The sequence below is a fragment of the Rattus norvegicus genome, chromosome 1 (genome assembly GCF_021556685.1).
Source record: "Rattus norvegicus strain SHRSP/BbbUtx chromosome 1, alternate assembly SHRSP_T2T, whole genome shotgun sequence".
NCBI lineage: Eukaryota > Metazoa > Chordata > Mammalia > Rodentia > Muridae > Rattus > Rattus norvegicus.
Window position 1 is genome coordinate 270,162,388 of NC_141534.1, and position 12,613 is coordinate 270,175,000.

At 42.2% G+C, this 12,613-nt stretch overlaps 1 protein-coding gene across 3 annotated transcripts in view; it reads left to right on the forward strand.

Moving 5' to 3' along the window:
• Positions 1-12,613, forward strand: part of Atrnl1 (attractin like 1) — a 543,698-nt gene that overhangs the window by 37,804 nt on the left and 493,281 nt on the right. For all 3 annotated transcript variants that reach the window (XM_087552341.1, NM_001431114.1, NM_001431115.1), the window contains 4 exon segments: positions 4,785-4,959; positions 6,695-6,782; positions 8,582-8,837; positions 11,383-11,566. In XM_087552341.1, coding sequence (XP_087408467.1) covers positions 4,785-4,959; positions 6,695-6,782; positions 8,582-8,837; positions 11,383-11,566 — 703 coding nt within the window.

A 12,613-nucleotide genomic window follows, 5' to 3' on the forward strand; every position in this document is an offset into this window, starting at 1 on the left:
CGGCCTACAGATAGTTGCCTTCTTGCTGATTTTTCCTCTGGCAGAGCTATGGCAAGAACACACACACACGTGTGTGTGTGTGTGTGTGTGTGTGTGTGTGTGTGTGTGTGTCCCAAACACTTCCTCATCCATCACATTGGGGTGAGGGCTCACATGTAGGAATTTTGGTAAAGACAAACTTCCAGTCTGTAACCTGCTAGTTCTTAGAGTGGATGACTCGTATAGTCACTTTAGTTTATGAGTAAATTCATCCCAGTTCACAGGGTTATTTTGGGTAAGTCACTAACCTGTGTGCATGTGGGTATATCCATACCTCTGTGAGCAGAGGCCAACACTGGGTGTCTTCAGAGGTCGCTGTTTACTCTTTCCCTGGGCTAGGGTAGATCTCTTCCTGAACTGGAGCGCATCTATGGGCTAGACTGGTAACTCCGAGGATCCACTTGTCCCTTTGCCACAGTGCTGGGTTACTATGCATGTGTGCCTTCACAGCCAGCTTTTGGGTAGATGCCGGTGAGCCTCACTCAGAGTCTCATGCTGGCACAGCAGGCACTTCAACAGCTCTCTCCCTGCTCTGAAATAGTATTCTTAAAGACTAACACTATAGCGACATTTCCTTCTTAGTAAGTAAGACACTTGATAATAGCTCTTGATTTAATCATCTCTTTTGTAACCAAGTTTAATGCATTTTATTAACCTATAAAATTTGCATTTGTGAATAATACTCGAAGATTAGACATACTATTTAGGTATTCTGTGAACATGAGACCAGACTAATAAAATGGGCAGTTTGGTTTTTGAGCCTAGATAAATGTTAACTGGCATGCTTTCCTTTCTACCTTATTATTTTAAATGTCTGTGTGTATGGCTGTAATGATCAGAAATAGGTCTTTAGGATGTTAAAGCCATTCCTTTCCATGCAGATGTATCTCGATAACACCGATGCTTTTCAGATTGAGTGTTGCAGGGGTGCAAGGAGAAATGACCCTTTTCTGCTCCAGCCACGATGCTATCACTTTGGAATAGTTTCTATATCCAGAGTCCATGGACAACTTTTGGTTTTTTTTTTCTTTCTTTTTTTTTTTTTCGGAGCTGGGGACCGAACCCAGGGCATTGCGCTTCCTAGGTAAGCGCTCTACCACTGAGCTAAATCCCCAGCCCCCGACAACTTTATTTTAGCCTCGTTACACCTCAAAATTGGGCATTGAAAACCATTGATTTCTACTTAAGCAGACAAACAGACAGACAGACAGCTCTTTCATAACAACATAATTTAGACTGTAAGAACCACATTGTTAGAAAGGGTGTGGAGTGGTGATTATCAGTCATGTGACTCATTGCTTGTAAAGTAACTATTGTAACAATAGTTTGAGGGCATCTGAATTACAGGGAGACAGATGATAGGACTTTAGCCACTGCTTCTGTGAGCCTAGTGTGTGTGCAGAATATTTTGTCTGCGGTAACAAAAGCTTTTCAGTGGAGCTGGAAGATAGCACTCTTCAAAGACGGTTTCTCATCTTGCTTTCTTCATCTTCCTCCTCCTCTTCTTCCTCTTCCTCTTCCTCTTCTTCCTTCTCTTCCTCCTCCTTCTCCTCCTCCCCCTCCTCCTCTTCCTTCTCTTCCTCCTCTTTGGAGAATCTGAGATTTCAGTATACATGTTAAATCATAAGTGGGAAAAAGAAAAATGGATATAGCAAATTGATATAGGTATGCTAAATGACAGAAGAAAGGCACTGTAGGAATTAATTTCACTTTAAACATGGTACCAATTATTTAGTTTGAGCAGAACAATATATCCAACATGTTTAATGAAGGAGTATAATCTTGGAGTTATTATAAGTTTTATTCTGAGTGGTTGTAATGAAATGAATACTGCAATATAGTGAGTCACGTGTATTTTCTAGGTTCCCAGAGCATGATCATATGTTTATATAATACTGTATACATGTACAGTTATGATTTTAAATGTACAATGAAATTATTATAAAAACATACAATCTTAATTAAAAACATTTTACTGCTACATAATGGTAACAGTCACTCGTGTTGTTGCAGAACCTTTTTTGCTGGTGGGGGGGTCTTGCCTCAGTTTTATGGTGGTCACTGGTAAAGGCTGCAGTAGCCTGGGAGAGGTCATATTGCAGATCAGTCCGATTGGTGCGTGGTTGATAGCATCTTAACCGAACAGAACTTTTCCACACTGGTGTCCGCCTCCCAAGCCTCTTCAATGACCGAGCACATTCTGTTTTACCATCGTAAAGTGTGTACAGCGCCTTCATCAGGGGGTCCGTATTGGGAATCCATTTTCCTCATCACAAGGAGCAACTCTTGCTTCAGTTCTGTCTTCATGCTTTGCTTCCAGTTCTCCGTCGTGCCCACCAGATTAGCAGATTTGCTTAGTGCAGTCACTTAAAAGCGCTCACGGGATTGATAATATCTCCCTTAGATCCCTTCAAATGCTGGTATTTTGACCTTCTTCCATAATCTCCGATCCTTTCACTGCATCGGAATGGTGATGAAGCCCTTGCGGTACAATTCCAGCTTGGCCAGTGGCATCATCAGCCCTGGATTGCTTGCTGCAGTCCAATCAGCCTGGCTGTCACTCTGTGGCACTGTCTCTGTTCCCTCCGCCTCTTTCTAAACTGTAGCCTTTGCCAGCCCCACACTTGTCTCCTCCCCTTCCGTACCTTTCTCAGCTTTTAGAGGATTGAACAGAGCGAATGTTTACTGAGGTCTGCACTCTGCCGCTGGGTTGGGCTTTGTTTAAGGGATGTTGTGAACGGTTTGCTCTTCCATTGAAAGCCCTGAACTTGCGCTGTTAGCAGTTAGGGCATTTCACCTCACCATTTGTTCTCTGGGGCAGCACTTTCATCTGTAAATGGAGGTTGACAGGAGAGGGCAGCATGGACTTTTGATTTAAGTGAAAGGAGCCGCACTTTCCCATTTATCTTGACTTTTAGAAACCAGTGTAGTTATTAGCGGGATTAATTTGACTTACGTTTTGTCTTTGGTAATAAGGAGATTTAAGGAAAGGGAGAGAAGAGGGGAAAGCCAGGCCAGTTCCTGAAGCAGTCAGAACACACATTTATCAGTTAGATTTATTGTTTTATATAGCTGTGGTTGGTGGTGACCTCAAGTGATTTTAATAGTAACGTGATTATAGGTTGTCACAACATGTGATACTAATGACAGATCTTGGATAGTGAGAAACACACAGGATGCACACAGTGCTCTGAAGAAGCAGATGCAGGCCTGGTTCAGCTAGTGGTGCTGTAGGACTCTGCTTGTGACACATGGATCTGTAAATGCCTCAACAGGAAGTACAGTGCAGTGACAAGAAGTGCAGTGCAATGACAAGTGCAGTGCAGTGACAGAAAGTGTCCTGTAACAAGTGCATGACAAGAAGTACAGCACAGTGACAGGAAGTACAGCAACAGGAAGTTCAGTGCAGTCACAAGTGCAGCTACAGGAAGCACAGTATAATGACAGGAAGTGCAGTACATGACAGGAAGTGCAGTGACAGAAAGTGTAGTGTAGTAACAGGAAGTGCTGTGCAGTGACAAGTGCATAACCGGAAGTGCAGCAACAGGAAGTAAAGTAGTGACAGGAAGTAAGTATAGTGACAGAAATTACAGTGACAGTGTGCTGCAGAGACAGGAAGTACAGCTAGTGACAGGAAGTGCAGCAACAGGACGTGCAGCACAGTGACATGAGGTACAGCAGCAGGAAATTCAGTGCAGCCACAAGAAGTGCAATTACAGGAAGCACAGTGCAGAGGCAGGAAGTGCAGTGCAGCAACAGGAAGTGCAGTGGATTGACAGGAAGTACACTACAGTAACAGGAAGTGCATTGCAGTTCAGTGACAGGAAGTAGCCACAGGAAGTGCAGTGTAGTGACACTGGGTGTTGTGACAGTGAATTCCTCTGTTATCAGGTTTCAGAGACATTGATCACCTCATCTGCATCTTATAGACGAGGACATTTAGTCTTACTAGTCACATGAGTTTGGATAAGAGACAATTGTTGCTCCGTTTATACTATTGGACATATTCTAAACTAATACTTGTTTTTACTTTATGAAACTTCTATAGTTTCTAAATAGCTTTTATTTTATTGTACTTATTGTACTATACTTTCTTTTGCTGATGTATGAGGTTAAATTCCTGAAGCCAGTTTGGTTCTTAATAATGTGAACCTTATTGCATTTGTTAAATAGCTTGTAATTTATACATGTCTTTTGTATACCTTTTGCGAAATATTAAAAGATTTTGATATCATTTGTGAATAGATTTTTACTTTCACTATACATGAAAGCTGGAGGCTGGGCAAGGTAAACAGGTTTGTCTAGGGTCACAGCGTAATTGCCTGGACTAGGATTTGAGGATGTTGTTATCCACTTTATCATTATAGAAGCATGCGAAAGTAAACAGGAAATTACATGTTCTTTAACAAGTTTTTATACAGTATGATATTCATTAGAACATGTTAAACTCTGATTATATTTCCATTGTAATAATTTATTTGCAAGTTTTTTTCATGAGGGAAGGTTTTGGGCCGGGGTCTTACTGTGTACCCGAGTCGTTAATTTGCCCGTGAGCTTTCAGTCTTCTTCCCTTAGCTTTTTGACTGACAGTTTTAGAGGTGTGCACCACCTCGTCAGATCAGACTATTATTATGTGTGGTACATTTTTATTATGCTGAACATTAGATTCTCCTCATCTGTGTAATCTGCTTTGGAAATAGAAGATCTTTGTTTAATTCAGTGTGTTGCTTGATTTTTTTAAACAGGCCCAGACTGTTCTCTGAATGTCCCTTCCACCGAGTCCTACTGGATTTTGCCAAATGTTAAGCCCTTCAGCCCTTCTGTAGGTCGGGCTTCACATAAAGCAGTTTTACATGGGAAATTCATGTGGGTGATTGGAGGATACACTTTTAACTACAGTTCTTTTCAAATGGTTCTCAAGTAAGTATTTATCTTTAGATTTTCACAACACTAAGTTCCACTGTTCAAATGTGTAAATGACTGTTTCTGAGGTAGTATATATTAGCTAACCTTGAGACTATATGCGGTCAGTGCCCAAGCTCAATTATTTGTCACTGTGTGTGGAGGTTTGTTTGGTTTAAAAGTTTTAATTCCTGCATAGAGTGTTTAACATTAGTTTCATATTTCACAGGAAGCCATGAGATTTGCTAAGAAGTCTATGAAAGGAAAGGGTCAAGTTATAGGGGAGGGTGAGGGGGGCAAATGGAGGAAAGGAGAAGGATATAAGCTGTGTGTGTGTGTGTGTGTGTGTGTGTGTGTGTGTGTGTGTGTGTGTGTGTGATGGGAGGTTCCAAGCAGGCTTTGACTGATACTTTAGAAGACTTACTCTGACCATTTGAGTCAGAACTTCGGGCTCTTGGGAAGAAGTGTAGAAATGGGAATTTAGTTCTAGTGAAATACAGGGAATGAGTTTTCTATAGAGAAGAGCAAGACTGAACCCCAGCCACAAGAAGATTGGGAGGAGAAGAGAAACTGGCAAGCAGTTTGAAAAGGGATGAGGGGTTTAGGGAAACCTCCCAGGGCAGTGTCTTCAGAGGGGAGTGGGTTTGAAGATTAACGTGCCACCCATGCAAATGCCAGGCCAGAAGAGCGGCTAAGGACTTGATCTGAAGATGTAGGCTTGAGAGGAGTTGGGTTATCAGACGTTCTGGAGTTAGTGTAAGAACACAGAAGACAGCAATGCAGTGCCTCTATGCTACTAGATTTATTTTGCACAATTTAAAAGAATTAGTAGCAAGTAAGTTATATCTGTGCATAGGAAACACGAAGTTCTTGATGAATTGCCCCCCCCCAACACATACGCAAATACATGCATTAATGTTAAAAGCAAATGGCTATTGTAAAGAGGGAGGAAATTTTTATCTGTTTCTAAGGAAAACTGGATTTTATTTTAATTTGAAAGTGAAGAACTCATACGTTTTAAGTCCATTGCAATTAGTAAATGCAATAATTCTACCAATGAATGGCCTACTCAAGCTGATGTATCTTTTTAAAGTTTTTAGAATTTAGCGTTTTAAGTTTTATTTCATGAGTATGAGTGTTTGTTTACACATATGTGTGTGCACTACAAGTGTGACTGGTGCCTGTGGAAGAGGACTTTGCATCCCCTAGAACTGGTGTTACAGACAGGTCCTCTGCGAGTAATGGGAATTGTAACCACGGAGCCATCTCTTGAGCTCTGTATGTTGTACGTAAACCTTAAGAGCAGATGTTCTTTTCCTCTCTTTCCTTCTTCCTCCTTTCTTTCTTTCTTTCTTTCTTTCTTTTTTCTTTTCCTTTCTTTTTTTGTTGTTGTTTTTTTTGTTTGTTTTATTTTGTTTTCTTTGTTTTTTGAGACAGGGTTTCTCTGTGGAGCCCTGCCTATCCTGGAACTCACTCTGTAGACCAGACAGGCCTTGAACGCAAAGATCTACCCACACCTCTGCCTCCAAGTGCTGGAATTGGAGGCGTGTGATGTGCCACCACTGCCCGGCAAGAGGAGGTGCTTCTTGACTGAAGCCTTAATAACACGTTTTTTATGGTCTATAAACTCATTAGATATACAACCTTCGGAATTAAAGAGAGTCTGAATTCAAGTAAAGAAACACATACATATAAATCAAAGAATGGACAAAGAGTGTCAGCTTGCTAACGTAGTTTGTTTTCTTGCTTCTAGTTACAACTTAGAAAGCAGCATATGGAATGTAGGTGCTGTGTCAAGGGGCCCTCTGCAGAGATACGGGCATTCGCTTGCTCTCTATCAGGTAGGTCTCCCGCTCACAGACATCCCAGTTGTCCTAAGAATCTGTGTTAGAGAAATAATAGACCTCAGATTTGTCTCAAGCACTCCATGAGAACAGGAGACCATAGGCTCACGGTTAGAGCTCTGCTAGAACAACAATTTATTACATGGCGTAATGTGGGGCATTCACGGCATCACCGAGAGGCAGCTTCTCACTCGCCTTCCTGCTCACGAAGGAGCGCTTCGTAGAGTTGCCTCTTACATTTATTTATCTATTTCATCCATTTAAAAACCTCAGGGTCCGATGGGCAGGAAGGGTCTGGCCTCACTGTTTGGCTTGAGTCTGTGTCCCCACATTTAGCCCGGAGCACCTCTTCTCACTGCGCAGTCTTAGCACTCTCTTCAGACCCCGTCTGACCGCGGGCACGCGCATCTCTTATCAGCGCCTCTGAGCTCCTCATTCTCTTGTGCTGATTTGTGTCAAGCCACACTGCCTTCAGACCGGTTTGTATTGTTAAAGAAGGCTCTTTGCTTTCACAGACTGGTCTGCTTTTCTGCAGCCCTTGCTGTTCTAGATGACTCTTGAATGACATCTCTGTTTCTACAGAGAGCTCTGACAGAGCTTGAACTGAGTCTACTTAGACTTGGAGAGCTTTGTCATCCCGTGAATGTCCGCTGATCCGTAAACGTTGGAACATCTTCCCATTTATATCTCGTATATTTCAGTTTTTATAACTTCACTTCTGAACACTTGTGGATTGATTCCTAAATACTTTGTCCTTTCTGGTGTTGAGCGTAATTGCTCCGCTGACTTTGCTCTTAGCTCTCGTGTCCCAAGTGTGCAGACAAACATGCACGCTGCTCCCCGACCTCATGCCACAACGTAACGGAACCCACTGGCTAACCTTCCATTCCTTAGGATCTTTCACCTAGGAGGTGATATGATCCGCTGGTAGAAAGTGTCTTTCATTCTGTTTTATCTGGGCCCCATTAGTTCTCGCTTACCTGCCCTAGGTGGACCTTTCAATAGAAGTGACAAAGTAGGCGTCCTTATCTTACTCTTGGTCTTCAGGGAAACCATCTTACGTTTCACCATTAGGCATAATTTTATTTTAGAGTTTTCTTTAGATAACTTCTATCAAATTGAAGAAAACATCTTTTTAGTTTGCTGAAATATAGTGGTCTTTACCATTTTTGCATCACTTAAGCAAATTGACTATGAATAAAATTAATTGGATAATGTCTAAGTGTTGAAGGAATGTGGTATCTTCCCACAGTCATGAAGAAAATGAAATGTACCTTGAGTGATGTGCAGGTGCCCATGTTTTTGGTGACTAGTGCTGGGAAACATGGAATTGATGAGAATGGCAAGGACAATTAGCAGGTGACATAATTAAAATGTAACCGTTAGGGACTCAGATCATTCAGATGCTGGGAAACTGTTGCCTTATGTGGGGCTTTCACTGCACACATGGGTGATGTCAGTCAGAGTACGGCACTGTTTTTCTGATGTGTGGGAGTTGTGTATTGTAAAACCAGCACATGCTTAGCACTGAGTTTCTGATGTGTTTTAAAACAAAAATATACTTAATAGAGTATGTAATGTGAACTTTTAATCTAAGACACAGTAATGCAACATTTGGAAACATAGCTAGGATTTCCCTTTCATTACCATTGATGTGTTCCCATCAGACTTTTTTTATAAGAGCTGTCTTAGGTATGTTGCAAGCATTTACTAAAATGGAGCATGGAAACAAAGTCTTAGAGAACGGATGCATGGTGCTGAGACCTGTTTACTAGTGTGCGTGTTTTAACTTACAGGAAAACATCTTTATGTACGGGGGCAGAATGGAGACAAGTGACGGGAACGTCACCGATGAATTATGGGTGTTTAATGTACGCAGTCAGTCATGGAGCACGAAAACCCCCACTATCCTTGGGCACGGTCAGCAGTATGCTGTAGAGGGCCACTCGGCACACATCATGGAGCTGGACAGTGGCGATGTCGTCATGATTGTGATATTTGGATATTCTGCAATATATGGCTATACAAGCAGCATACAGGAATACCATATCTGTGAGTTTCTTTCAGCATGTAATTTCTTTAGTGGTTGGAAGCATCCTTATTTTAATCTTCTAATTCTTTGGTCAGAATGGTAAGTCATTTTAGATTGGAATTCTAAGGTGAATTATGTTCAGAATGGTTCTTGAACATAATCTTTTTGATTGTGCTAAAATTTTGTCCCTTAGTATTTGGGTCTGTCTCTTAGCCAGATGTGGGGGTGTCACATGCTCGTTTTCAAATATTTTATGTTGTGAAGCATTCCAACAGATGGTGCTGTTGCCTTGGGATTTACCTAAGAACCAAAAGCTGAAATTACCTCATGTCTTTTTAGTTCATAAATTTTAAGATTTTATTTTTTCATATCATGTTCCTAGACCTCTGGCTACGTCAGGGTAGATTCTCAAGGGTAAAAGGTTTCTAAGAGATTGTGTTTTAGAGCCTGGGGTAACATGATCAGTCTGCACATGGTTTTCTCTATTGCTAGTTTTTGTTTTCTGGTGTGTGTGTGTGTGTGTGTGTGTGTGTGTGTGTGTGTGTGTATGTGTGTTTCTAGAAACCTCCCTATTCCTTATGACATTTTCAAATAGCGGTAAGTTTTGTTGTAGTTGTTAGTTTTAATTTGTCCACAAACATTTATCTTATAGTTGCTGTTTAAATTTAAGAATATTCTAATTTCTGGGTGTCTCTCACTAATGAGCTCCAGTTCTTGGCTTTTATGTGGCCAGCGTATATGACTGGACACCGTGCAGTGAGCCTGCTCCTTTATGGGCTGAGTTGATACTGAGAACTGCGTGTGAGGAAGGTGCCCCTCCAAGTCTCATTCAGATGCGACTCTGTATGCATGGCCAGGACAGCACCACACATGCTCTGGAGTGTGCGGTACTGACAATGTCCAGGCTGGTTGGTAGCTAGAATGTGTGGTAACTGGTAGATTTTTATTTTTAGTAGGAATAATCTGTAGAATGGCAACCGGAGTTTTGGTGAATTAGAAATTATCTGTGCATTCAGCTCCTCCTGGCGCGTTCTATAACCAAATAGTATTTCCAAACGAATTTATGATAGTACTTTTGTTTGATTTCTGTTTTTTTATTGGATATTTTTTCATTTGCATTGCAACCCCCCTATCCCCTCACCCCTCCCCTGCTTCTGTGAGGGTATTGCCCCTCCCCAGTCACCCATCCCTTCCCGCCTCCCCACCCTGGCATTCCCCTACACTGGGGCATCGAGCTTTGGCAGGACCAAGGGCCTCTCCTCCCACTGATGCCCAACAAGGCCATCCTCTGCTACATATGCGGCTGGAGCCATGGATCTGTCCATGTGTACTCTTCAGATGGTAGTTAGTCCCTGGGAGCTCTGGTTGGTTGGATTTCTGTTTTCTTGTCTGCATGGAAATGAGATGAATCATGTTTTTTGAGTTTTATAGGACTCATGAGAATTTAAAAAATTCTGTGTATTATATCAATACAAATTAAGATCTATCAACTTTTCTCTCAAATTGTGTTTCCTACTAAGACTTACTGCTGTGTCCAAGAGCATTTGAGCGGCAGCTGTGGTGCCCAGGGGTCTGATGTCAGAAGTTAAAGGGCTTTCACCCTGAAAACTGCACAGTAAAGAGTACAAAACAGTGGCCAGATGTTGCTAAAAGACACCAGAGTCATTAAGTTCACTGACCACGGTCCCGTGGGGCTTTGGTGTTTGATCATAACAGCTGCTGGGCTGCAGAGCCAGCTCATGCCAAGAGCACCTGCTCCTGCGGAGGACCCGAGTTCAGTTCCCAGCAGCCACCTGGTCATCTGCAGCTGCAGGCACAGGAGGATATCTTTTCCCTTCAAAACGCGTGCCACTGTGGCTGTTGGTAGAGCCCAGCAATATCATGGTTGCCAGGAGAACTAGAACATTAGATTTTAGGACCTGCATAGTCTAAAAGTTTGTTCATTTAGAAGGTGTGAGGCTAGTGGTCTAGCTGATGAGATGGCTCAGTGGTTAGGAGCACTGACTGTTCTTCCAGAGGTCCTGAGTTTAATTCTCAGCACCCACATGGTGGCTCACAACCATCTATAATTCGATCTAATGCCCTCTTCTGGTGTGTCTGAAGACAGCCACAGTGTACTCATACCCAAAGACAACCATTGTATACTCACATACATTTAAAAAACGGGACAGTGGTCATATAATTTTCATCTCTGTTATATCACTAACTTATTCAACGTTTGTCACATAGAAGGCCCTGATATAAATTTGCTGTATATTTTACTTACAAGTACTATTTTTAAATAATATAAATACATGTAAGTAAAATTTCCCCTATTTTCTTTTATAAATACAAAAATTGGATTTTCAGTGTTTCAGGATTTACTATGGGACATGCCGGACACTCCATCTTGCCTCGGCGCCCAGCGTAGCGTGTGCAGCTGTTAATCTGAGTGTTAGGCAGGTAGCTCGCTCTCTCCTCGGAAAGATGTGCCATGAGAGTTAACTTGCTGGGTTAATGATATTTTGGTTGTAATTTTGCTACTACCTGAACTTCATCATTTACTTTTCTTCCCCACTGCTGTAGCATCCAACACTTGGCTGGTTCCGGAAACTAAAGGAGCCATTGTGCAAGGCGGTTATGGCCACACGAGTGTGTATGATGAAATGACCAAGTCCGTTTATGTTCACGGCGGCTATAAAGCCCTGCCGGGGAATAAGTATGGGCTGGTGGATGACCTCTACAAGTACGAAGTCAACAGCAGGACGTGGTGAGTACACTGGTGGTGGCAACGTTCTGTTTTTATCCGCCTTTTAGCATCCATCCTTCCCCTTCCCCGCCTCCCAGACCCTCCTCGCCTCCCTCCTCTTAAACTTCCTGGTTCTTTTTCTCTCTCAGTTAAAAAACAAAACAAAACAAAACAAACAAATCAAAACCAAGAAAACAACCATCAGAACTAGCCAAACCGAAACAAAAAGGTCACACAGAAAAGCTGTGATTCATTTAGTGTTGGGCAACTTCTCTGGGAATGGTGCGGACCCAGGAGTGTGCGTGATGTACCCACCCAGGGTCACTGCACTGGGGAAACTCATTTCCCTTTCCTAGTAGGTATCAGTTGCAGATAGCTCCTTGGTTAGGGTGGGACTTTGGGCTTACTTCTGGCTGCAGTTGTGTCTGGCCTCGTGTGCACTGTCGCAGTCCTGTGAGCTCCTGTGCGCTCCTGTGAGTCCTGTAGTGTCCTAATACCTTGTGTTTACACAGTGTGGTAAGTGTAGAATGCCACAGGAAAGTGTTTGAACTTTAAAACCTCAGTGATAACTGCGATACATTGTCATGCAGCCAGCAGTACAGAACAATAAATCCCCATGCATGAACTATACAATTTAAAGTAACCTGTGATCCCATACAGACACATGCAAGCTCTTCTAAAACATTCGTTTTAGATGCGCAATTTTGTTTACCGCTATAATCTGAAGCTTTTGTACTATATGTCTGGAGTTTGTGCTTATTTGCACTTGTATTTTAAAGTATTTATTAAATTTACAAAATCATGTTTTCAGTTTTATCATCTAATTTGGATGAAGTTCAAAGTTTGTGGTGTTCAGATATATTTTCCATTTTTTTATAACTAGCAGCGCTGTGTTCTGCATTCTGTGCTGGCCTCCGCACGCTCAGTTACAGGAATTCTTGTGAGGTGCACACATAGAACTGACCTTGTGATGTGTTACTGAGGCACCTCCTGGTCCCCCACATCAGGGAAGCCTTGTCCTCCATGTTCTCACCGCAGCTGAGGACAGGATTTCCACTCCTGCCATGA